The following is a 26,930-nucleotide window of genomic DNA, read 5'->3' as shown; positions in this document are numbered from 1 at the left end:
ATGCATTTATCTTCAGTCGACGCGACTACTGCAACCGTGTCTTTACAGGTGTCCCTGAAAAATCAATCACATCTCTCCAGTTCTGAGGTCTTTACACTGGTTTCCTTTCGGTCAAAGAATTAATTATAAAATACTGTTGTTTTGTATAACGCTGAATGGTTTAGGGCCAACATACATTTCTGATCTTCTGTTACCAAATCTTCAAAATAAACATGGAGAAGCAGCGTTTATTTTTTATGCACCATCTATCTGGAACAAACTCCCAGAAAACTGCAGGTCTGCTGAAACTCTCAGTTCCTTTAACTCAAGGCTGAAGACTTTTTTTTTGCCGCTGCCTTTTTATGAAAAAAAAATCAAATGTTATTAAATCAAATGTGAGGCTTTTGATTAATATCCTTTTATCTTTTTTAATTTTCTATTTAACTCTTTTTATTGAAATTAAATGTTTTTATGCCTTGCCTTAAAAATCACTTAAATCATATATATGAATCATAAATATAGTGACAACTTCCATTTAGCCAAAAAATACACTTTGTACCTTTTATTTAATCCCTTCCAATTAGTCACTACATTTATTAATTGAGCCTGGACAGACATGGAAGAAAAAGGCATACAAGTGCGGGGCGGTAATTGGAACAGATTGATAGATTGAAGAAAAACATCAGCTCAATCAGTTCAGCAGTGGAGTCTAATTTATATTCAACCATCGTAGCCGCTAATTCAAAATAGACCAATGTGGAAAACTTGACATAAACACAAGTTTATAGTAGTAGAAGTAGAGTGATTGGTTATGTTTGCAATGCAGTGTCATGCTTTCTCAAAAACATACTCCAGTGTATAAAAAAGACATATATTCATAGTGACTTTGAAAAACTTTGTGGCAAGTTTGAAGGCGGCTTCTCACTGAACTGGCTTCAAGCATTCATTTTTCATCTGTGTGAACTATGTAACTCTAAATCTGAAATGTATCCTTCAGAAGTTACAGTGGCTACTTGATCATTAACAAGACTGACAGCAGATTAAGGAAATTGGTTAAAATTTGCAGCACCACTTATGATGTATCATTCTAAGATGTAAGGTAATTCTTAAAGAAAAATCTTATTCAAACATTAAACATCCACATTTCCATTAATGAATAATGGGATTTTTTTGCAGTTCCTGATCAAACTGCCACTGCCAGATCAACAAGTTATCGAAGAAGCAGGCCCCAGGGTGTTTTGCATACAGCCGCAGGCTCCAGGGTTTCAGGGCCACCCCCTCAAACTGGAAGAAAAAGCAGTGCAGCCTCAGACGGAGTGGATGGAAGTGTACTTTTACAATCTTTCTCAAATATGGTAAATGCATGAAACTCATACATTAATGTAAGTACAAAATAGAACATGTTGTCTTTGAAATGTGTTTTTCTTCTTTTGCTGTGCCCTGCAGGGATCGCCATCCAGTAGGAGGAACCAAAAAGTCACTGCAGAAAGTCAGAGCATTGCCAACTTCAATGAGAGTTTATCACATGGAGAGTCTTCCTACGTTGTTCTTGAGGGTAAATTTGAATTAGAGTGTTGTTTATCCTGCATGCTTTCTATACCTAAACATACCCTGCTCATCCAGCTATATCACCAAATCACTTTCCAGGGGCGATTTTAGACCATCTGATCCTAGAATCACCCGTGTCACTTTCACTTTTCATTCAGCTCTTTGTTTCTTTGTAAAGTGATTTACTTACATGATGAGCTTGAGTTTATTAACCACTTAAATTCAATGATGAAAGGCTGGATAGGAAGGTTTTTGCCAAAGTTGGGTGTGGTTTGGGTATTTTTGTACAGGGTACTGCACATATCTGAGTCCAAATTGTTGTTTGTGGAGCATGGGCTTGCCATGCCAGCCATCTTGTGGTTATCTGGCAAAATACGGTAGCTGCGACTCATCCTGGACCCAATAAGAATAAGCTAAAATGGCAGCAGCTATGTGTGGAAAAAAAGGAATAAATTGTTAAATTTAAAGGCTAAGTTGTAATGTGGACCCAGAATCACGATGTAGAGGTAGAGCAGTTAAAAGGCCGTTTACAAGGTCTTTGCACAAAAGCAGGGTCAATAATAGGCAAGCAACCAGTGAATGCAAACAAAGCTGAGAAGGGAGCAGCAGTGAGACATATATATGGCAAAGAGAGTAAGTTGGTGGATACTAAGTGACTTATTGGTGGGAATAAGGAGCAGAAAATGAACTAAAAACAAGCTGGACCCAGCACAGAAATATAGCTGCTAGGTTTTGGGAAATTTCCAGAGAAATACAGGTTCCAGTAGCTTGAAAATGTTATTGGGAAACAACGAAGCCTACTGCTCAGCAATCATAACTGATTATTAGAGAGACACTAATTTCACCACTGATCAAACCCTCTGTAGTTCATAACTCAGAACATGTTGTTTTTTGAGTACAGAGCTTGAATGCCACTTTTTTCTCATTTGCCAACAAAGCAAATCAAGAGTTTGCAGTGTAGGGTTTTTGAAGTTGTTTCACCATGATCTTGTTGGTACACATTGAAAATTCATGACCATGTCACATGAACTTTAATATGTTAGTTATTAAACTTTAATGGATCTATTAAAGATGTGCTTTTGTGACATAGACATGGATATAAAAACAGTGTCAAAATAAAATAGATATTTTTTAACAACACTGACTTTGACTTCAGTTAGAGAATGATGAGCTAGAAGTTTTGCTAGTGAGTCTAGTTGGCTTTGACTTTACCTCTAAATAGCTTATGTCCTGGATGACAGAGAATCCTCACAGACGAAAATCTTGCATGTGAATATAATGCACACCGATGCAGAGCAGGCTCATAGCTGTGTAACTTAAAGTGTAGTCGCTGTTTTAAAAGTGCACACTGTACTGTATTCCTCTTATTAAATTCTTCTTGGCCTTAAGAGTGCACACAATTATTCTTCTAAGTGCATCGGTAAAAGCATTACACATGAACCAACAAAACAAGGGTCCAGCTCTTACAGAGCATGTTCTCCAAAGCACCTAATAACAGCTTTTATAGTTGGTAATACGCCATCCTTCCAGCATGACTGAATGCAAAAACGGATGATTATAATTCCTTAATTCAGCTGAACATAATGTAGCTGGATGTGTATTATCTCTGCACTGAATGAATGAAAGAAGCTCAGTTACTGAAATGCCTTCATTAATAGGGATTTTCACAGTGCATAATCAGTTCAAAGATGGTAAGCTTTAGTTATATTGTTGTTGACACAGTTGTTTTGTGTTATAAAGCTTTTCTAATGTTGAAAGTAATGAATGTAGGTACACCTGGCAGTTTACAGCCACATCCCCCAAAAGACAGAGTGTTTGACAAGCAGGGATCTAAGAAGCTACAGGTCTACAGTGCTGGAAGAGAGAGGCTAGCATCGTCAGGTAAGCACTGCATCTTAGATTCTGTGTGTATGTCTACATGGTAATATAGAGCATGGTTTGGTGAATGTATGGTAAAGGTGTTAAATTCTGGTGAACAGTGCCTCCAGATGCTGTACCTGGTGGCCACAAAAAGAGAAGTAAAAGCAGGGAGACGTGCACTCCTCCGTCCAGCAGGCAGGAAAGCAGGCAACAACCTCGAACAGAAAACACAAAGCGCCTAGCAGCAGGTGAGGCTCACATCTGCTGTGAATAGACGGGGAGCAGGACAGCAGGAAGCAGCAGCAGGGAGACATGCACTTTCAGACTGAGTGATGGTTAGAAAAGTGTAAAAAGACAACGGGGGATGGGACACAAGAGAATAATATGCATGTTGAATGATATGACGGTCTACTTTGAATGACTGATTTTACTAAGTAGCTCCTTTATACTTGAGAAAATACCTATTCCTACTCCTCTTCTAATTCATAAATTAGATCACTTGCATGAATTTTAATGAGCCTCATTCTATGCTGCATACACTATCACTTTTGTTCCCCTTTTCTCATTTTGCATAACCCACCTCAAGACCATTTGCAGGATTTCTGTAGTACCCACTCTCCAACCCACTGAATCTGTCCCAACCCCCCCCCCCCCCCCCCCCCCCCCCCCCCCCACCCCACCCCCACACACACACACACGCATACAGACCTACACCAGTATTGTCCTCACAAAATGAGTGCACATACTCTGAAAGCTCATTTATGGATGTTTCTCCACAGCAGTAAGCTCCTTTGCTGCAGCCCTGCCCACAGATGGAAAGTAGTTAGTTCATTAATGGTAATGTGGCACATTAAATAAAAGTCAGAGGGACATCTCCTGGGCCCAGGGTTTGCCACACAGTGGGCAATTAGAGAAAGTGATTATACTGTCGAGAGGTTCAAATGTGCTCTCTCATTCAGATAGAGGTGCCTTTTCTTTGATCTCAGGCATATCGCGGAGTTTAGGGAATCAGTGTTCCTTGCATGCACACAAGAATGGTTGCAACTTTCACTCAAGGTTGATAAAGATTTTACCCCATGGATGTATATTCAGGAAAAAAAGTGTCAGATATTGTAACGCTGCTGTAAGATTTCTACTTTAACAAAAGCAGAAAATCAAAAGACTAAAGCTAACGATGTCTAGACAGAGCTGTCATTTCATGAGTGACAATTTTGCAGCAAACCAGTGTTCCTACTACTGATTATGTTGTTTATATTGTTACATTCTCGTTAAGGTTAGCAAAGCTATTAACAAAACATACAAAAATGGAGAGAAATGAATGTTCTATTTCTGCAAGCAGTGGAATTCATAACAATTTTGCATTTAATTATTAAAATTTTTTATGTGCATTTATTAAAATAACCTTGAGAATGACATTAGCCACATTCAAAACATTCAAAAAGGATTTATTACTCAATGTAATTCAATTCCTATCATTATTGTCTACTCAGTCATTGCGGTTAAGTCCTTCATGTGTATTCTGAAAGACTTCATTCATGTATTATACAATGCACACTCTAATTATTTTAAAACATTCATGTGCAGCAAGATATGTTTCAAAGAGAGAATTTACTCCTGCTCAAGTTAAAACTGTCTTGTTCTTATTTTGTTCCATGCTCTTTTATTTTAGATGAGTGTAGCTGCAGTCCTGCCAGGGAAAGTTCAGGAGCTGCTCCCACACCAGCAGAGTTTCTCTCTTGCACGATCTGGTCAGGTTTGTCTTGTGACCTGCAGGTCTGGAGCAGCTGGGAGAGTAATGAGGGGTCTGAGCCCCAGCTCACTCTGCAAGAGGAGGTTTTCACTTTCTCATCCCAGCCACACTCACCCAAAAGAGGTCAAGGCCAGGGTGACCAGGAGAAGATGGAGATGGGAGACGATCAGGTTCAGAGCAAAAGTGGGAGGCGGTATGAGGCCCAGCCTCAAGATGACTTCATCGGCAGTGAAAGTGATGAGGTATGTCTGCTCTCGGGGAGAGAAACACTGTACTTTAATGCACATGCATTTGAAGGGCATCTTACGGTATGCTGCTCTGACACAAGATATGTATAAGATATGACACTAAATACCATCTGCCTTAAATAAGCATACTTGTATTACATAACATACACTAATTGTATGAACACCAGATTTCAAATATATGATTTGTCCATTTTGGGGATTTAATCTGATTTGTGTGATCTAATTCAATCTCAGTTCATCAGCAAACATTCAGTATATCATAAGATATCACAGTGTGCCCACTGTTTTATTTGATTTAGCTTAATTGGATTACATTTAAAACTTTAATTTAAATTTGATTAAGTGTCAAAATACACAGTATATTTAGTGGAGTGTAATTTCATATTACACATTTCACAGCATGGAGTATAATTTAACTTCAAGGGTCAGTGGGGCTATTTATCATCAGATAATTTATTAATGGTTATGAGACTTAAAATAAAGAATAGTAGTTTTCTTTATGCTGAGCAAGGAAATTAAACTGTTGAACTATGAGTATAAAGATGACTATCTTCAAAGAAATGCTAATTGCTTTTACTTATTTAAAACTTTATAATAAGTCTGATAATTCAGACTTAAGAACCTCATTTTGTTGCGCAGCTGATTAGTTTAGCTTTAATACAATTTATGCATCATGTCAAAGACAAAATCCACCCTAAAACACAAAACCTATAGAAAAACAGGGATCTGCATGTGCCAAATTTGATGTTTGAGAGTGTATTTATAACTTATTGCTAACACCCTGTGACTGCATTTCTGTGTGATGTGGATAATGTACTAATCATAGACTCTGTGCAACTATGTCAGCACTGTATCTCCAGATAATCTATAATGGAGTCAAGCAGGAGAAAAATCTCTCTAAAACAGTACATTTACTGTAAATGTTTTATTTTTGGTATCAGTAACTCAGGGCCTCTTTCAAGACTCAATATTTTCCATCGACATTGTGTGCATAGTTGATGTGCATGTATAGTACTCAAACCAGGGTGATTTAGTTAAAAAAAACACTATAAAACAGTTTTTGTTTGAAAACATTTGATTATATTTATTGTGACCTTTTGAAAAGTGCAGGTATGGTATGTCTTCTACAAAGCTCTAGCCTGAGCTGACATTTTTCTTTAGACTGTGCGTTACTTTTTGGTTTGGAGAATGGTTTTATATGTATTTTCACCTCTATCAACTTTTTCAGTTTGTTTTTCATGTTTAATATTAGCTTATTATAAGCAGCGTCTGCTGGTACTACTGTCCAAAACAAAACAAAAAAAGAAAGACAGAGAACAAAACAAGTAGCAGATTTTGGCAAGGAGGGGAGAAATCGTATGGCACACACACAGACGCATAGGTTCTGAGAGAGTGTCATGCCATGTTAAAAGGAGAATGATCACACAGCCTTTTCAAACACTGATTTCAAACACTGCTGTAATATTGAGCCTATCAAAACACTTTCAAAAGTAACAAAGGTTTTAACTAGTAGAATATTATTACCAGGACAACGCATCTCTGAACATTGGACTGTGATTGAGAAACTACTGTAAGTATGTAGCTTTTTTCTATTGCTTGTTTAGATGGGACACTGTTGCCATTAGTATTGCTATGTCTATATATATATATATATATATATAGCTTATAGTTAGTGTTTTCTCTCTCCATCTTCACATGTAAAAACCACCAATGCAAATTTTTAGGGAATGCCCATTGTTAGCAACTGAGGTTGAGAGAAAAGGATGCACAAAACGATTGTAATTACAGCATTTTACAATGACACTGAAAGTGTGTCTGAGAGGGGTGTCTTCAATTTAACACATTAAAATCAGCTGCCATCACTTGGTATGAACTAGGGTTAGAGGGTGAAGAAAGAAGCATATAATTTAATTCTGTGAGAGCAGAGTAAGCAATTTGATCCATTGCAATGCACTGTATTTTGAAACTGCCAGCAGAAAAAAGGGCATTTTTATGTTTTATGTTTGTTTTAGGTTTCCCACCTGCAACTTTTCTGTGAGATGGTCATTTTGGAAGTGATTGCTTTTCAAAGGGGAAAGTGAGAGAGCCTCACTTTGTAATATTCAAAGAAAACACAGTTTTTCTAAGAGGACACAATGGCTATTCCTTCAGATATCCACAAAGATTATGTATTGGATAAGCACAACTTCTTCATTTATAAACTACACTCAACAGGCTAGAGTATGCTGAAATGTTTTTTTGTGATATATTTTTATGATTGCTGATGGAGCAAGGCGATACTTGGTGGAGCACAAAGCTGCAAACTGCATATTGCCCCAGATATGCTGGAAACATACTGTGGGATAGTTAGAACATCTTCCCGTTGGACAAAGATGACAAACATCAACTGAGAAAGTCAATTTAAAGGTTCCCAATAGAGTTTTTGAGTTTTAGTAGTGCTATGGAAATGTTTCGCATTGTGCTGGTCCCTGATTTGTTTATCTGGTGTGCGAGCATGAAGACGAACACCACTGATCTGCCATTGGTTCGATACTATTACACTGATCAACTGGGGGCGGTAAGAGCCTAAATATTCAGCAATACACCTGCAAAGACAGGGTAGAAGAAGACACAGATGTAAAGCGATTTAAATGACTTTTATTGGCGTCAGGATAAATGTTAATTAACAATAACAACAATAAAAGTAATAAAAATTTGTTTCTTCAAATGTGGTTTCGTTTTAATTTATTAATTAAGATGCCATACAGACAGCAATCAGGAAATGCAGTATGCGTTATTCATATAATGACAAAGAATCAGTATAGCAACATGTAAGGGCACTCAATCATCATGAAACACATTTGATAAGTTACCATTTAAACATCAGCGAGCTGTGATGGTTCATGATAAACTATGGTTCCCTTGTCCAACTGGGTGTGATCTGTCTTGATGTCCTGCTGAAGAGAAAACCTGCTGTAAAACAATTTTTAAACAGTCAGTATCAAATCTTTTTTCTTACGACTTAAGAAATAACACCAGAAGAAAGAAAAACATATTGATATCATTCTGGTAGATTGATATAAATGTACTTATATTCTGAGATTTGGCGGCTATGGCTCAGGAGGTAGAGCAGGTTGGCTGTTAATCGGAAGGTCGGCGGTTCAATCCCTGGCTCCCTGGTTGCGTGTCGAAGTGTCCTTGGGCAAGATACTGAACCCCGATTTGCCCCTGGCGGCTATTCCGCCAGTGTATGAATGAGTGTGAATGTTAGTTTCTGTTTGAGCACTTAGGCTCAGTGTATGAATGTGTGTGACTGGTGAATGCAGATGTAGTGTAAAAGCGCTTTGAGTGGTCGAAAAGACTAGAAAGGCGCTATACAAGTACGGAGCATTTACATTTACATTTACCAATTGTAGCCCAAATGTGAAAATTAAACCATGGAATAATAAGATTCAGACACAATGTCCAGCTTTGCAGATAAGTTACTATAGATATTCAAATTGGTCAGATATACATGTTGTGTTTCTTCAGCACAGACTTTTAGATTGAGAACTGGGTGTAACAGAAATGTAACTAAACAGATTCATTCCAGGTAATACATGGCAGAAAGGAAACATTTCATACATGGGTATTGGCAACCACCAAGCCATCCAAAATTAGTGAAAAGTTGAGGTTCTACTGCTCTATGTAGAAGCAAGGCAAGGCAGCTTTATTTATATAGCACATTTCAAAAGTAGAGACAACTCAAAGTGATTTACATAGGCAAAGAAAAGCATTGGTATGACATTCAAAAACAAAACGGAATCAAAACCAAAATGTAATTAATTAAAATAGAATAAAATGGGATTTGAATAATGGATGAAATGAAATGGTCAGTTCTCTTAGAATTCCAGCAGCAGCATTCTGACTGAGCTGAAGTTGTCTGTTTGGAAAGACAAAAAGGGACCAAAGTCATTTGGTGAGAGAGCTAGTAAATCTGAGTGGCGTCTGCGTAGCTGTGATAAGCAAGGTTATTGTAATGTATGATTTGACCAAGAGGGAGCATGTACAGGTTGAATAATAGCAGCCCAAGAATCAAACCCTGGGGGACGCCACGTGTCATGATCTGCTCAGATTTATGGTCACCAGTAGAAACAACATAGCCCCTGCCCGTGAGATAATGAAGGGAATATTACAGGATAAAGTTAAGATTATAGATGGGTATTTAGTTATTTGATATTGAAGGATCCCGTTGCTTTCCTTTTGAAGGGGTTTAACAACTGCAGTTTTCAGGATTTGCGGGAAATGCCTCATAGGAATGAGTCATTGACAATTTTCAGCACATACATTTCTAAGCAAATGAAAACATTTTTGATGAAGCTGGTTGGCATGGTATCAAAACAGCAGGGGCCTGATAATGCTTCACTACATTATCCAGAGGTTTAGTACTGATAGCATTGACTGTTGACAATCTAGCCTAATAGTTTCTCTGTGTGGTTGCAGCAGTGTTCTAGTTCCATTGTTTGACATAGTGGAATTCATGATCAGTCTCATATTTACATTTGTTTCACACACACACACATAAAAAAATATTCTAAGTCATTACACTTATTGAGAGATAGGAAGTCATGCAAAGCCTCTCTTTAAAGATTTTGTTTTGAATCTGAAGATTACTGTCCCTGCAACAGTATTAAAAACATCAACACCCTTGCGAAAAACCAAATCCAGTGTGTGCCCTTGACTGTGTGTGTGGGCCTTTTCACATGCTGCAAAAAATCAAACGTTTCAAATAGACCACAGAATTACTTTTTGTCTTTGGGATTATTAATTTTAATGTCAAAGAGAAAATCGTCAGTTATAAAAAGATAACTCGATTTTCTCAAACTCTGTTGAAATAACAGGAAGCAGCTCAGTGAAGTTATCAGTAAAAATCAGCCTTCAACACTGTGCAGTCAGATAACTGAATAGGGTTCAGGAGGGTGAAGAAGTTAGTCCTCACAGGAGACTCTTCCTCTTGGTTCTGAAGTCCCTCATGTTTTAAAACTCTATTCAGGTAGGGCTGAAATGGTTCTCCTTCAAGGTTTCTGCTGTGCTGTGTTATGTCTTGTCATTGTTTGGCAGACAGAGCAGATGGGTGATGCAGGAAGTAAAATAGATGAACAGCTTTATGCCTGAATTGCTGAGGCAACTTCCATCTGCTCTATAAAGATGCCTGCGGTCCCAGAAAAAGTTAAAATTGTCAGTAAAGTGCGCTGAAAGCAGGTTACATGCAGTTGAAAGCCAACAATCTGCAGAATCTCTTGACTCCTGTTCTGACTGGTGGTAGTAGGCCACTGATAAACACCTCAACGTTCAATGTACAAGGTACAACGTTGTTTATTTTTCATTATACAGCACCATGTTGTATAACAAAAAGAAATTTGTAGTCCCTTCATGCTGCACAGAAGTAAGCACTTAATTATGTGTAAATTAAAATATGGTAACATATAAATAAAACAGTAGGCCTATATACAGATATTTATATCCAAAAGCTATATATATATGCGTATTTACCCCAGACATTCCGTAGCGCAATTTTATAATTTGCATCTGGGGAGAGGGTAAACAGCAGCAACAAGATGAAAATATTTCATCTTAACAATAAAACGTCTGACAATTAAGAAACAACTTGACTGCGTTTGTGCACCAAGCGATCGATGTAAAACACAGAGTCCACCTCCTCTCATCTTGCCGGAGTCTTGCACACTTAATCCAGGAAGTTAATGGGTCAGGTCTCTGTGAAGATGAGGACACAACAGTCTCTGTTTTCCATTGCTTGGCCAACCTGAGTCCCATTTTGTCCAGACTGGACCTTTAGTAGCAGCCTGAGTCAAAGCTGGGCCAACATTGCTCCTTTCCAGGCTCTCTTTCCTCTGAGTGATCACCACACACGCCATGGTACCTGGTCCAGTTGATCGGGCCATATAGATTGTGGGCCGCTGCTGTTTAATCCAAAAACCCTTTCTTAATTTTCCAAAGAATGAACATCTGTCAAACGTAATACGTGTTTTGGCAATAAAGCCGGAAAAAACAGTTGATTCAGATTCAGATGGCTGCTTGTGTTCAGTACATCAGTAATATCTTGTTTCAGTATCTCTGATTGCTGTTTCACAATGGCCTTTATGTGCACTACAATGTTTTTCATAGCCAGAATATGTGAGATTATTTCTGTTATGTCAGAGGCAATATCCTTGGGAAAGCTATATATTTTAGTGTTCTTACTGCTTATGCTTGTTACATCTTTAATAGCAAAGCCAACCACAATCATAACGGACTATTTTGCTTTCAGAATTACTCTTAGACCTTACCCTGCTGTGGGATCAGTGGTTATCCAGGTCATCTGACAGAGGTCCTGGGTCTTGCAGCAGAGGTGCAATTCTGTTCTCAAGTTCTACACTTGCTTGTTGGGGAGGTTTGTTGAAAACACTCCCTTTTGTATCTGTCCACAGCTGTGCTGGACTCTGGCTACTATTCGTCTTTCTGTCTTGTTGGTGTTAGTTAGCTGTGTGTCAGCATTCTCTTGTTGTCCATTGTTTTGAGTCCATGGTAAAGTGGTAGTACTCCCACATAGTCCATCCACATCCACTTTCACTTCTAATAGTGGATCAGAGGGGGAGCATCTTGCTGCTAAGCAGCGTCAGTTAACCCCAGGTTTCCAATCACTGTAGGTTAGTATAGTGACACAGGCTTGTGTTGTTTGTAGGCCATGCTTGCGTAGTACGGAAGTACTAGTGTGTTCCCTCTGTGTCCTTCAGAAATTAAAGTCCTAGCGAATTATACATATCCAGGAGCCACTGTCAATAACTTTTTTAGCAGAAATAAAAAAGAATATCATCAAAAGAATGTAAGCAGAGTGGAGAGCAAACAGCAATATATCTGCATTGTAAAAAAGCAGGAAGTCATTGTCTGAAGATCTGTGTAAGAAAGGAAAATGTTTATCTGTTTTGAATGTTGACTTCCAAAAAAAAAAGTTGTGTATATATAAAATAGGCTTGCCTGTGATGGAAATGACATTGTGACTACATTGGAGGCCTGAAATTCTACAAGCTCCACTTTTGGCTGTGCTGGTCATAACACTCAGCCTGACAAAGGTGGTTTAAACAGATCAACTGATCATTCACGTAGAACACCCGTTTTTAACATATCACTTAAGCTTTGCAAAGCTTTAAGCTTAAGCCTGCTAAGTGAGCATTTTCTGCCACCGTGGCTATAGTGATAAATCAGACTATAGTAGCCCTCTGACACAAGCTGCCTTGATTTTGATTTTCATTCATTTATGGCAGGTTGCTCATTTCTCAACTTGGAGCAATATCATCTTTCAAGGTGTTGCATCAGGTTCATGCAATTCTTTAGAGCTAACTTTTGTTCTTAAACATAGAGAAATATTAAAAGCAAAACAAAGCAATGAACTTTCAGTGTATGAACTATTTTGACATGTATGAGATACAATAGACCAGTGCAACATTTGTTATATTTTCCGGGAAAATGCAGTTATTTTAATGCAATATCTGAACGGAAGGAGTGGTAGAGTTGAGCAGGAGATTAGCAATCTGCTTTCACTTACACTCACATGCTAGCCAAACAACGCATTGCTGCTTGTCCTAAACACACAGGCTGGCTTTCACACACTGCAAACTCACACACTCACAGCCTTGCCCATATAAGACATTTCAATAATCCATGTTGTTCATTGTTTATTCGCTTACACTTTCGAAAATGATAAAGTATAGAAATAAAAGAGAAAACAAATAACATAGGGAGCAGGTGAGCTAAAAACCTCATGGGGCTTATGATAACCTTCCACCCCAAAACAAAGCTCAGAGATGAAAGAAAACACCTCAAAAAGAGACAGCAAGAAGGAAAAAATTGAGAGAGGGAGAGAGATGGAAGGTTCAAGCTGTTTAATTCATGAGAAACAATGTCTATATTATGAACCTAAGAAATGAAGGTTTGCTGGCAATCTGGCTGCAAGTATTCTGTAATTGCGGTCTCCATTTCATGGCCGGCTTTTGTGTGCTGCTAGCCTGTCTTTATGTATGCACCTACTACACTTATGTCGGGGTGCGGTTATGAGGATGGTGAATTGGTTCGCCTGTGGTGTCGGTGACAGAAGTTGTTTTTGCTGCAAGAAATGTTCCATGGGTGTTTTGGGGTTTTTTTGCTGTGAAAGTGGGTCACAATTGGAATCCATTGTTACTGTTGTGAATCCAGCCATCTGTAACTTTCAAGCCTACAGGGATGTTTGATATTCAAAACTTTGGTTTTCAGTGGAGTATTTCTTTAATGTTGAAGAGAACCATGTTCGGTGTCTTTATGTGCAGTGTGTTATGTATCCTGACTGGTGGGGGCCAAATGTTGAACTACTTCACTGATGAACACCTGGTCAATCCAAGTTACTGTTTGCCATCTCATTATCATGTATCATTGAGCACACATGGCTCTAAAGGGCATAACACAAAAGTAGAGTTATTGAGCTAACACTGGAAACATAAGAAACAGTCCACCATATACTCTTAGGTCATGACTAATCATGCTTCCCACAGTGAGTTTTACAATAATTTTAATCATTAATCATCACTTAGTCCTTGTATTCCTTTCAGGATAACAGCTACACCACATTCCAGCATCAAAGAACTAGTGTTGAGTCCAACCCTGCCACTCCCAGATCTCCCAATCCAACTGTGGACATGGACCAGACAACACCAAAAGAGCTCAGTCCAGCTGCCACCAGTATGCAGTCTCCCTCCAGTGGGATAGCTGAAACAGCTGGGATTGTGCCCACACGCTGTCTCTCACCCAGTGCGACACCCAGCAGACTGGACCACAAGTGTGGCCCACGTGGATCAGAGGTAGTGAACCAGGTTGTGAAGGGGAACATCAGTGTATCACTGTCTAGGAGACTCTTGCAACAAGTCGAATTGGATGACTCCACACAGCACAAGGTACCGCTTATATCTACAACTTTTACAAACACCAGGCCTCATCCAGAGTGCTATGCTGTTTTTGTGATGTAGAGACAGTCATATTTATTTTATTTTATTTGTTTATTTAACAGGCACAATGGATAGTTATTGACTGTCCCAGAGTTAGCTAAATAGCTAAATTTCATCAGCATTCCCTGGGCAACCAATCCACAAAAGAATTATGCTGTCAAATGTTATAATTCAGAAAGGGGTACAGATGACTATTATTTTGAAGTTCCAGCCTATAATTAACTGAACACCTGTCTATTGGCCATCACCCCTAATTACCTCCATTGTGATATGCCCATGTTTGATGCAACATTGTATTGACACAAAAGACATTGCCAATTTGGATAACCTCTCACTGTGTCAACACTCACAAAGCAAACATGCTCATTATTTATCACACAGATGTCACACTTATCCACAAAAGCAAGCTTGGCATCCCAACAAACACCTCCTATATTTGCAATGGCAAGCTGAGTTTATCCATTTTTATCATTAATGATTTTTGATTTTAAGATTTACCTCATTGTTGAGAAAACTAGCAAGACCAAGCACACTTGATATACATGTGTTAGACGAGGTTGTTTATGTCACAAGAACTGCAATGCTGATTAGTATGCGTTTCATGTCCTGGTGAAACGATACAATCTTTAAACTAAAAACATTAGGAAAATGTTGATGTTTTAAAAGGGGGTTCTTGTAGTTTTAAAATCAAGGAGACTTAACTCTACAGAACTTTAAGCTTCTTTAAGCACATATTTTCGTTTTATGGACCGCATATTTACTTTATAGTTTGAGTCTTAGCCACTCTCAAGAATCCCTGTAGGCAACTGTTTTCCACCAAAAAAAAGCTTTGATAAATCCAATGTACAGTATCTGCCAAACACTTAACATCAGACAGACAATGTTATCTGGTGAAGTTGATCATCTAGCAGACTCGACCAAAGATCCAGATATTTTTTTTCAGGAGTTGGTGGAGATCACACCAGAATAAAAATAGTGAATATGTTTTTCTTCCCTTGGCTCAATTCTGAAGATTTACCATTTAAATGATATTCATCTTTAGTTGGGGTATGCAGAGTGGGTTCTGGAGGACTTCTGGTAGATGTGCAGCTCATTAAAAGCTCTGATGCTCTTCTGTCTAGCTGTCTCTCTTTGCCCACAGTAATGCAGGGTCACTGTTGATGTGAACAGCTAAGGAGGACTTATGAAAAGGTTTGTAATTCCATGCTGATCATACTATGGTCTGTTACAAATTGAGGTTGGCCGCTACTCCAGTTAAAAAGACCAGGATCAGGATAGACAACTGGAGCGATCGCAACAAGGCCTGAAGGGAGATCTGTCACTTGGCTGTTGCTTCCTGCATTTACACAATTCACTGCAGAGACATATCGCAGCATCCTTTTATCAGTGCAGCTCCTAACTGTCGATTTATGCCTACTCCAACAGGCAGCATGCAGTGAAGGCTTTGACTGAAAGGTTGTCAGAGAAATATGACAAGGAGTTTGTTTCTCTCCCTGCAGCCCTGGTTTATTGACTACCATTGATTCAACATCAGGGTAACACCAGGCTTCCTAGCATTTTGTCACAAATCAAGTCAGCATAGTATTCTCTTAGATCAATAGATCCACTCTCTATAGACATTTCCTAAGAGGGTCAAAACAGTGAATTATGTCCAGCACTGCCTCGGGCTCTGTGTGGGACTATTGTCTGCTGTTTTTAAGATTCACACTGCTTTAATTGTTACACAAAACACTGAATCAACTATGTGGATTCAGTGTGTATTTCTGACTGTGACTAAAAGCAAGGCATTGTCATTTTGGATTGCTTCCAATTAAGTAATTTCTGTTTTATGGGTGCTCGTTTTAAAGGAAGAAGAAGACAAAACCCTGCAGCCTGTTGATTCCAGTGATTACAACTTACGCCTGCTTAGCAGTCTACGAATGCATGGAGGTGATGATGAGGAGCTTCAAATGCTGGCAAGTCTAAAAAGGGAACAGGAGGAAGATGAATGTAGAGCCTCGGGCCTCAGTGCATCTCAGATCCACCAGTGTAATGTCAGCATCAGCATGAGCAGCGACGACGCCTCAACCTGGACCCACATCTCCATGGTCTGTGCTATCATACATATGTGCCACTCTTGATCTTTTATTGTCAATTCTTCACTAACAAGCAACACAGCTCATGTGCAGATCATGTACTATTTACAACCATTAGTAGGTTATCCCTCTTTCTATCTCCCATCTGGAATAATTTTTTTGACCCTGGTTGATCCTCACCCTTGCTAATTTCCATTTCAAACCCCCAACTTATGCCACCATGAAGTGCTAATGCACCTCTTTCTCCAGCGTGTTTTCTGCATTACAAAAGATTATGGAGATAGATACACATTAATTGGCCTCTTAGAGCTTTTAAAAGTACACTGGCAGAATATCCACAGTTCCCCCAGTGACTAAAAATTATTTAGGTCATTTAAAATTATCCCCAGAAGTCTTTTAGAATTCAAAGATAGTATAGTTTGCTCTTGGCTATTGAAGGTCATTTAGATCTATGGTCCATTAGCATAAGCGCATTGCACTTGTGACGGGAGAGCACTGCCCTGTCTGGCCCAACCGGGTCCACTGTAGGATCCCAAGTGAACACAATCATTACAGATGCTCGAGTTATAGGCCTGCTACCAATTCTGTACATGCAGGTATCCATTAATATACTGACATTCAAGCAGAACACACACAATGAATAGTATTACCACAGGGATTATCGTCTCATGGTTCCTTTTTGAGGACACAGTGATGTGGCCACCAGTAAAAAAACATGTATCTTTAGACCTTACAGTTTTCCACGGGGACAAAATGGAATTTACATCTGACTTGATCAAACCCTGAAGTGATGTTTTCAGAATCAGCTGCAGTGCTTTACAGTTCTAAATACATATGGCAACAGCACCACCATCAGCATACTGGGAAAATGCTCGCCAATAAAGAGAGAGCAAGAGAGATAAAGATAGCCATAAAAGTGATTTTTCAAATACAAATATAGTTTTGGGAACATAACAAATAAAACTTCAAAAGGCCGTAATATGCGTCTGTGATAATGGTTTTAGGAAGGGAATAGTTAGTGTCTAGGGCCGGCTCCACCAGAACTGACAAGCCACTTCTTATCCCTTGATGCTGTGATTCGGGTGGCCCTGCTGTTGCTATCTATGCTGCTGCTGCTTCTGTCTCTGCTGCTGAAGCTGTTGTACAAGCCCAGACGTAACTTAACCCACAGGCGATTATATGCTTTGCTTTGGTCACTAGGTTGAACACAAAAGAATCACCTTGTAGATTGTGTGATCTAGATTTCAGACACCTCAGTATGTGGTTCTGGATTTGATACATATTCTCTCTGTGGGCGCATGACTGTAGTAAGAACTACAGATGTCAGATCTGAGGTACTCACCCCCTCTTGGCTTGAAAAGAGGCCGTTTCTTCCATCACACTGAATATGTGTAAGTTACAATGAACTCAAATGGCAATGGTGAACAGTTAGTTTTTACATAAACATTTAATTTATGATGAGAGCAGAAGGATTCAATCTACTCTCAAAAATGTTTTTAAAATTTTACTAAAAAAGTAACTATGATTGCACCTTATAAAAAAGGACAATGCTTCAGCTGTTCTGTAATTCAACCAGGCAGTGTTTGTGCCAAAAGCTCGCACAGTGGATCATTATATCTTTATGTTTCAAACAGCCACAGCAAGTAAAGGGGTGAAAACTACAGATTAGATCTATTGAGCAATGAGGGTAAGTTTATTAGAAAAATATGAAACTGGTACTCACCCCTGAGGAGTATTTCTAATTAAGGATAACCATAAGTAAAAAAGGGAGAGGTAAATACAATATGCAATTAATGTAAGTATTTCCCCTAGCATATACTGTACATTTAGAGCAACATAGTCAGAGTTTTGAAGAATAGTTAACTAATTCTACAGTGAAACAATTCTTTACATCATATCAATTCATGTCACATCTAAACGAGTTATATGCAGCAACACTCATGTCTTCCTTGAGCCAGGCTTCCGTGAGGTCTCTCTGGTGCAGTTGCTCTTAATGGCACAAATCCAATTTTGGAAGCAAGCTCCTTACATTTTGGTGTGCAGTTAGTCTAGGAAAGTTCTTGAAATCAAGGGAGGGTTGTTAATATTAGTGTGTAATTGTATGAAGAGGAAGTGATAGGTCTGAGATTCGCTAATGTACTGCTTAGCCTGCAGGGCAGTTGCACAATGGGGGGTAAACAATATGAACTGTACAATATACAGAAGAAAAAGCTGGATTGGACTGGAGTGGAGTTGATCCACAGTTGATCCGCCAGCTATCACCTGGAAACTACCTTGATAAATAAGGCAGTCAGATAGATATTAATTAAGAAATTATCTGGCCTTAGCACTGTTTTGTTGAACATCATTGCAATATAGGTCTACACAGCCCAGACATTGCTGTGCAGCATAGTTTTACAACAGAATGTTTTGAACTGAAGGTTGCTGCTGCCGAGCTTTATATCTCCAGACCAGAGGGCTGCAAAAGGGGCCAGAAATGATAGAGTCTCCGGCAATGATGATCAGAGCCATACTTGGTGTGTAGTGACCTCTTAGCCAACCCCTATCCTGGGTTTTACAGGGCATGTCATTGCACTGACTCTGCAGCTGCAGGCAGCCACTGCAGCTGGGTTCACACTCCGGACCACATTTTGCTGTTGGATTAAGAGTTGATGTCTGTTCAAAATAAGTAATATACTTCTTTTGGCAGCAGATGTTCTTCCAATTATTGTAGACCTAAGCATTCCCTTTGATTCTTCACTTCATGTAAGTTTAAATGACCGTTTGAGGCACTAGGTTCAATATTACAGATAGAGTATAGAAATGGTTCAGCTCCTACCTCCCCAGAAGAATATTCTCCATCACCTCACAGGTAACTCATCATCATCAGTACATATTACCTGCAGAACTCTACAGGGTACAATTTTAGGTCCCGTCTTATTTTTAGAAGAGGATTAAATACAGAAGGTGCTGGAGCACACAGATAGGTAAAATTTACTTTAGCAGTGCAAGGACTACAGCTTCAACATGACTGCTTCTTCATCAACGTCATGTAATGTAATAGCCTTTAAGCAGGCACTAGACTTAAATAGCCTCCTGAGGCTTGGAGAGTAATGGAGATGGAGAGGGTAATGCACTTGTGTTTCTTACAGCTAAATATTACTATATATTCAAAGTGAAACCATTCTTATCTTCCACCTCAGTTAAACGTCTTTTATACTCACAGCTCACAAAGAATGTAGCCGATCAGAAATGCAACCCAGTTCCAATCCTTTGTTACCCTACGGTTAGAGTACATCTACATTTCTGAACAGATTTTACGGCTCCTTTGATCTCGGTTTGGTCACCCTTCATTTTTCACCCATGTTTTCTGCATCTTGCTGCTCTCTCCATTTTTCTTTTGTATGTTTTTCTCTCCTCTGCCAGAAAGGCTGCGATCTTTCATACTTGACTTGTTAGCCAGTTAGCACGCCACACAACATAAAAAAGGACTTTTTTGTCCTGACCCTAACAGGCTGCACAATGATTTCCATAAACCTTTAGAAGCTCAATTTCTTGTTGTGCTAAGGTTTTTGTGAAAATCGTGTAGCCTTGGGCTTGCTACGGTTATGTTGTTGATGGGTGCCTGTAGATTTCAATGCGGTATTGTATATAAAATTGGGCAACTGAGGTGATGTTCTGGACAGTGGTCTGCTCCTCACCCTGAGTGACGCTTTGTAGAAAGACAGAAATTATTAAGTGGCATGATGACATAGTTGACTTCTCTGGCTAAGCTGCAGTAGATGTATTCAGAAAAGCACAGAAAGAAATAGAAGGTACATTTTCATATGTTTCTGTGTCCCAGATTTAAGGATGCAACCTGTTTTCCATTGGCAATAAAATCCAAGTACACTGCAATAATTGCCCTTGATATTACAAAATTCTCCATGTGCACAACAATGACAATATGGCCTGTGACTTTATCTGTGCAGAAGTATGCAATTTTGTTGAGAGACAGCCATCATTTTGTCAAGCAATTGAGTTTAAATAGTAGTCTGATAATGGTGGACCGAATGGGAGTTCTAAGCCCAAAAACATTTTCAATCTTGAGTGTATGTTATATTCTTTTTATGCCCCCCTACAGATCACTTACTGGTCTTTTAAACCGAATGGAGACAACATAATATCAATGATTTTTGAAACCTCCTGTAAGTACTTGAGTTATGAGTGTTTGGTGATATTTTTAACACAACCTTTGACTTTTTACTTACATTGCTGATCCAGCCAGCAAATCAGGGCCATCACTATCAGAAGGAAATGAACCCCCTCCTGCAATCAAACCCCAGGTAAGTAAGCATGTATTGCACACATTTGTAGTGAGAACACTTTGCTGAGCTCCCAATTTTTTAAATGTATAATAAAATATACACTACAAGAAATGGTTCCTCTTGTGTTGTGGTGCCATTCTCATGAACATGCACAAATATCAGGCTATGAATAGAGTAGTTTTCTTATTGTCTCCAAAAACACAACTTTTTGGGTACAGGGTTGTTATTAGAAAGCCACAGTGATGTACTTCATGCATTGCCTGATAAAAATTATTTAAAAAACAGCCTGATGTAGCCTGTGTTTATATTTGGCTGCATGTACATAAAACCCACCCTGAAATTCATAATCAGATGGTAACCAGTGACTGCAGAATTAAGGCTAAATGTCAACTGCCAGATAGATCTGCAGACTGGGGCTTATCTCGCTCATAGATCCATATAAATAAATTGAGAGTGTGCCAGGTACTGTAGTTTTGTCTCCCTTAACTGCTGTTGTCAGTTTCACAAGTATATATTATTTCTCACTTATTATTGTTCTTGTCAGGCAACTTTTTATCTACCAGACAGTTAATGTTAGACATAAAGTTTGTGGTTCAAGTCCTTAAAAATCAAAAGCATGGGTTAGACTCACAATTTAGAAATGACTTTCAGCAACCATACAAAGAGAAATCCTCAGAAGTTTATAATGTAAAGCAGCCACAAGACATGTTCCACCTTGTTTTACCTGCCTACAGGTTCAAAACCAGAGTAAAGTTAAAGTTCTCAAAACCTCAAAAAGAAAACATATTGATGAATGGGCTTATATTACTGGAGGAGGCAGAAGAACTTGCAACTTTTAAATATTTGGGAAAGCGGATCCAATATCAGCTTTAGGCAAGTATGGTGCTAAGAAGAACTCATGAGGTATTATGTAGCCCAGACAACCTGTGAAACCACCAAATGAACCAGAGGTTGACAAAGTGAAATGAGAGAAAGTGGGTCCATAAAGAAGGTCAGTTTACAACACTTCACCTGAAAATACCCTCTTGGGTTGTTCGATGACAGATTGTTGTTATGTAGCAGTGAAAGAGAATCTGAGATCGGGTGTTTTTCTTTAAAGGGAATTAAATGGACTTTGTAGTTTTCTAGGAAAGATTAAGTAAAATTAAATAGCTCAGAGTTAAGGCTCTAGGAGGCAGGTTTTCATGTGTTGAATGTGGGAACAAGGGAGGAGAAAACTATCAATACTGTTATTAATAATACAATAACACACATTAACTTTGGGAGCATAGTGAACTATGAATTCTGGGCAGTATCTAAAGCTGGCTAACAAGCACTACATAGCCATCTCAAGACCCAACCATGGCAGCATATAGTTCGATCCCTTGGTTCCCCTTCAGAGGGTTCTGGAGACTCTTTCATCGCCCCACTGCCCACTGATGCAGAGCCCCGTCTCTGCACATCTCCATCTCTTCGTGGGTGTACACAACCATTCGGCATGTTACAAAACAAGACAAAGGGATTGCATCATAGTTCCGCTACTCAAATTATGCAACCACCTCCTCTCTAACACTTTTGATTTATTGATGAAAAGCAAGCTAGCCTTGTGTGAACATATGTATTGGAATCTTTTGCCAGGTGTTATTGTTTAAAATGGGTTTAAAAATGGGAAATTTATTACATCTGATCAACAGTAGGCACACGCAGGGAACAATTTTTGCTTCCTTTTTTGGGGGGGGTTATATTTCAGTGCTAACATGTTTTGAAGCTGTTTAAATATTCAGTGAGGCTATTCTGATATGTCCACTGAAATGAATATTACTATTGACAGTCACCTCAAACATACTCCCCGACTTGTCTCAAACAGCACTAGAGCATCCGCAGCGGTACTTACTGAAATTAGACTTTGAAGCAAGCCTTGATTTACATATTGAAGAGCAGCTGCACAGGATTTGTCGTTGTTTTCCGCTCCTTTTCTTTTAGGCATTGCATTTTCAGACACCCTTACAGTGAATTCTATCATGGTGTTTTTTGAGCTTTCTGGCATCACTGCAAGGCTTCATCGCTGTTGAGAGCTACAGTTTTCTTGACAGTTAAAACGCTCATGGTTCTCTGCTTATTGTTGGCAGGGCTTTTCTAGCATTTTTAACATGTTGCTTTGCCTGTGATGGTTGTGTCTGCCTTTGGCTGGCATGCCAAATGTGAAACCACAAATTAGGCTATCAGAGAGACCCTGCGTTTCAATTCAATTGTTTTACAATAAAGACAGTTGTGAAATTTAGTACAGCCAGGATGTCAGACAAACAAGGGTTGCCGTGATATAGTTTCATTGGGAGATATTTGGAAAGCTTAATTTCAATATACTTCACCAATGTGCAAAAACAGTGGACTCAAATGAAATCAAACTAATTTCTTATCTTTATCACAGGTTCTCTAGAAAGGAATTTAATCACTTTAGCCAAGTCCCTTTGAACAATTTGAAGTCCAATTTGCGGCTCTGTAGCAGAGGCCTTTGTCCTTGAAAATTGTTTCCATTAACATTTGTACGATGTTCCTGCCTATCACACAGTCAAAGGGGTGTTAGAGTGTAGTAAATGCCTTTTGTTAGAAAGAAAAATCAGAGCCTCAATAGAGATAATGTGCTTGATCGCTTTAGAGGCACATGGTTAGAAAGTAGGACATTTCAAATTCATGCTCAAATGCATGGAAGGATCTGATAAAATTAATCTTCCTGTTTCTAAGTGTTAATTTTTGAAATTTTTGCTCTTTCATTTTGTTGGTCTATGGGAGCCACAGTGTTTGAACATGTATGTATAGGCCTATTTCAGCTGTGTGTATATCAAATGAAAGCTTTGCATTTTACCTTACTGTTTCATACACGTGTTAAGATATTGTTTTTTGACATACTGTTAAAAAGTTCTTTAAGATAGCATTGGCATCTTTGGTATTTTTACTACTGCTAGTTCCAAATACCATATCACTAATGTAGATGCACGTGTACTGCTGGTCTACAACAGTAAAGTTAATCAGATAAAATACTAGAATTGTAAATGTTTTGAACGTAGTCTGCTGAAGGTATTAGCATGCCAGAATTTTGTCAGTAGTGCACGTGCTTAGTAAACAGCTTATACTGCAGTTAATGAATGTATTTTGTTTTCAGAGACATTATCAGTCATTGCAGTTCTTGATGGCGAGACAGACCAAGCTGAGATGAACATTTGAATTGCCTGCTGTTAGTTGAATATTGCCCAGAAGACGATTATAGTTCCTCATTAAACATGCTATGATGTTATGCTTATGAGATGTTTATGCCCTCAGGCAAAATATGTAAATGGATAATTGCAACTGTGTAACTGATGTATAGCCTAAAATGGTTGATGAATTATGTTTAACAAATCAATCTTGTGGTGCTTCTAACCTATAATTCATCTTGTGGCATTTTTCTCATCCTCTAATCTGTTGCACCATATTAAAAGAGCAGTGTTTGACTTGACTGGAAGATGATTGATGTGTAGTTGTAGCTGTGTACTTCTCAGACTGGGAGGATAAACTCATTTACAGTGAGAGGAAGTCCCGCTTACAGAGACAAGGTTAAGACCCCTACTCTGGGCCAGAATGTGGACACAGCTCGAGTCAGAATCTAATAAATGATCCTTCAGGTAAAACTGTGAGGCGGAGAGGCTAAGTGTGCAACAGAAGTGGCTCAAGGACGATGGAAGCTTAGATGGGCTTCTGAGAGCACACAGTGATGGGACTTCATTGTTAAAATGTCATATAGAGGCAATTTGATGTGCAGGGTACAGTAGTAGGATGGGGATCATAATGGCATGCGTTGTCATGACTGTGTGCCTTTATGGTCTTCTCCCTAGGGAGTGGATGGATGTGCTCAGCCCTCCTATTGTGCCTCCCAGCCAGCGGAGAAGGTCAGGCAACACGTGGAGCAATCGGGAAAATCTAATCGGTGGTACAGTAACCTTAATTTTGATCCTTTTACCCCCAGACCGCCTTTTATGCCCTTTAATGTCAGGTAGACAGCAAACAATACAATGCCTTAACATTAACCACACTAATTGCGCAAATGCATAGAACTAATGGAAACATTCACTGGTGTCAAGGCTTACAAAAATGTCAAGCTTCCACCTAAGACTGCTCTCGGCATGGTGGAAGAGCGTGTGAAAGTGTATCTAATTAAGGGTAAGAACCCATGAGAGTGGAGCTCTCTGTCCTCCACATAACTCCATAGGTCAAAAGAGACAGGCTCATTACAGGTCTGTACCCCCTAGACACATCCACAAGGTTAATTGATGAAACCTTTTCAGTTTACAACATCATTTTTTAAACCTCTTACACAATGTGTCTTATAATTAGTTTTCATTATCGTCACCAAAGTTCTGATAAGATAAAATGTTCCTCCCGAAGCATCCCATAACCTTTTTAGCATTTAACTGCCTGTCAATTTAACAGCTAAATTCTCATGCTTTAAAGTAGTGGGGATTACAGGGAATCTCTTTACAGCTTCATAATGTGGTGCAGGGTCTGGGTGTCTTAGGTCTTGATTGATGAGCGAAAGAATGGCAGCGGCAGAAAACTTTTAAATCCACCTGAGTCTGAAGGTCACCTCACCATTCACGCTTCTCATTTCATTTCAGCAGCAGCTGATAGAGGACCACCATATTCATATCTGGCATGGCTATGCTACTGTATATAGAAAATGCAATATTCATTTGTATATGTTTTATCTGTGCAAACGTAATTGATTTGAATTACTGTTGCACTGTTATCTATGTATGTTTTTTCGCAGAGTGATTGTCTTGCATTTTTGCAGGAGGGTATGAGACGGTGGATGAAGACGGGAACGAGGACGAGTATTTGAATCTGCTCTATGATCCTTGCCTGAACTGCTATTTCGATCCAAAGACGGGGAAGTACTATGAACTAGCTTGACTCAAAGCTCTAGAGAATCGAAATTAATAAATCAGAAGTCACTGACAGTGGATGAATGGTTTTAGGATTTTTTTTCAGGCCTAGCTTATTGATCAGCCATGAATACCCCATTCACAAAAACCTTTCCGTGTTGCCGCTTTTGTATTTTGAGAGACTAACAGGAGCTTCGTGTCTCCATAAGTAGTGTCATGTTGGTGTGTAAAGGAGTGTGACTCAGTAAATCAGATACATGCTTTTTGCAAGGAATTCAGTTGTTGCCCATTCAGTAGCACATCTGATGGAAGAGAGAGTCTTTTCAGAAGTCTTGGCTAGCAAATGAATATGTAAGCCTTTTCAAAGAACATCCTGGAGCTTCTTTTTACTAAGGAGAATTCTGACATTTAAATTTTGCCTGGATTGGTATTACAGTATAGGTCATTTAGTTCTTTATTTATCATTTGTGTAAAAAAGTAATTGAAAATATGTTGTGTATAAATTATTTGGAATAAAATTTGAATTGAAATGGCTGTTGGATTCACGTGTGGATTTTAATTAAAGTCTCCTGGTGGTGCTGGTTGGACAGAGCTGTACTTATTTAATAACCCAACAACAAAAATGATCAAAGACGGTGATTGATTTTGAATGCATTTGAAATGTTGAACATTCCACAGTTAAAAGTGTCCCTTGTTGTAATAACTGTATTCTCAGATGAACTAGGATTTTTAGGAACAGACGGGGAGCTCATGGGGCTGGCAGGGTCTTTTCATCAGTCTCGCCAAAACACTGATCACACCTGATGAGCGGCTGATACGAGATTGATTCATCATTTTCAGCCTGAGATGAATTGTTGCTTCCCAATGACAGGGGAAAAAATGAAACAAAAGAGAGGGAAAAACAACATTCATTTATCACATTGTGATTCTCAGTAGTTTTAATCAAACAATAACCCGACTGGATCAGTGATCCTGCTGGCCCGGCCAGGACACTGGGCTGCTCACAATTACATTTCATGAAATGTCAGAGAAAATGGATTCATAATTTGTGACACTTCACACTGTTTATGTGCCGTATTCAACAAACAATAGCTCAAGCAACAAATACTGTGTGCCACACTCTTGGACATAGAACTCAACAATTTAGATACAACATAAAACATTTGAATATACTTTTATATGGCACGGAAAACTGGTTTAATTGCGCCTTGAGGAAGGCACAAGCTGCATTTAAGCACCTTTGTTTTTTTACATTCCTTTAGTTGAAACATGATCTTAATGAAAACTCAACAAACGTAA

General features: G+C 38.9%; 1 protein-coding gene across 7 annotated transcripts in view; it reads left to right on the top strand.

Moving 5' to 3' along the window:
* The window catches only part of cfap20dc (CFAP20 domain containing), a 33,611-nt gene extending 7,446 nt beyond the window's left edge, over positions 1-26,165 (top strand). Inside the window, exons 8-17 of one of the 7 annotated variants that reach the window (XM_046028569.1) lie at positions 1,156-1,334; positions 1,426-1,534; positions 3,286-3,408; positions 3,507-3,635; positions 5,057-5,379; positions 13,983-14,324; positions 16,223-16,462; positions 20,693-20,754; positions 24,585-24,679; positions 25,541-26,165. In XM_046028569.1, coding sequence (XP_045884525.1) covers positions 1,156-1,334; positions 1,426-1,534; positions 3,286-3,408; positions 3,507-3,635; positions 5,057-5,379; positions 13,983-14,324; positions 16,223-16,462; positions 20,693-20,754; positions 24,585-24,679; positions 25,541-25,659 — 1,721 coding nt within the window. In that variant the 3' untranslated portion in view covers positions 25,660-26,165. Of the gene's footprint in view, positions 1-1,155; positions 1,335-1,425; positions 1,535-3,285; positions 3,409-3,506; positions 3,636-5,056; positions 5,380-13,982; positions 14,325-15,496; positions 15,567-15,800; positions 15,911-16,222; positions 16,463-20,692; positions 20,755-24,584; positions 24,680-25,540 lie in introns of those variants that run through there. The other 6 variants (XM_046028570.1, XR_006821523.1, XM_046028571.1 and 3 more) reach the window with 6 other exon arrangements.
* Positions 26,166-26,930: the final 765 nt, after the last annotated feature.

This window comes from Micropterus dolomieu, linkage group LG18 (assembly GCF_021292245.1).
Source record: "Micropterus dolomieu isolate WLL.071019.BEF.003 ecotype Adirondacks linkage group LG18, ASM2129224v1, whole genome shotgun sequence".
NCBI classification, from domain to species: Eukaryota; Metazoa; Chordata; class Actinopteri; order Centrarchiformes; family Centrarchidae; genus Micropterus; species Micropterus dolomieu.
Note: the sequence above shows the minus strand (reverse complement) of the source record. Positions and strands in the feature narration are given on the sequence as shown.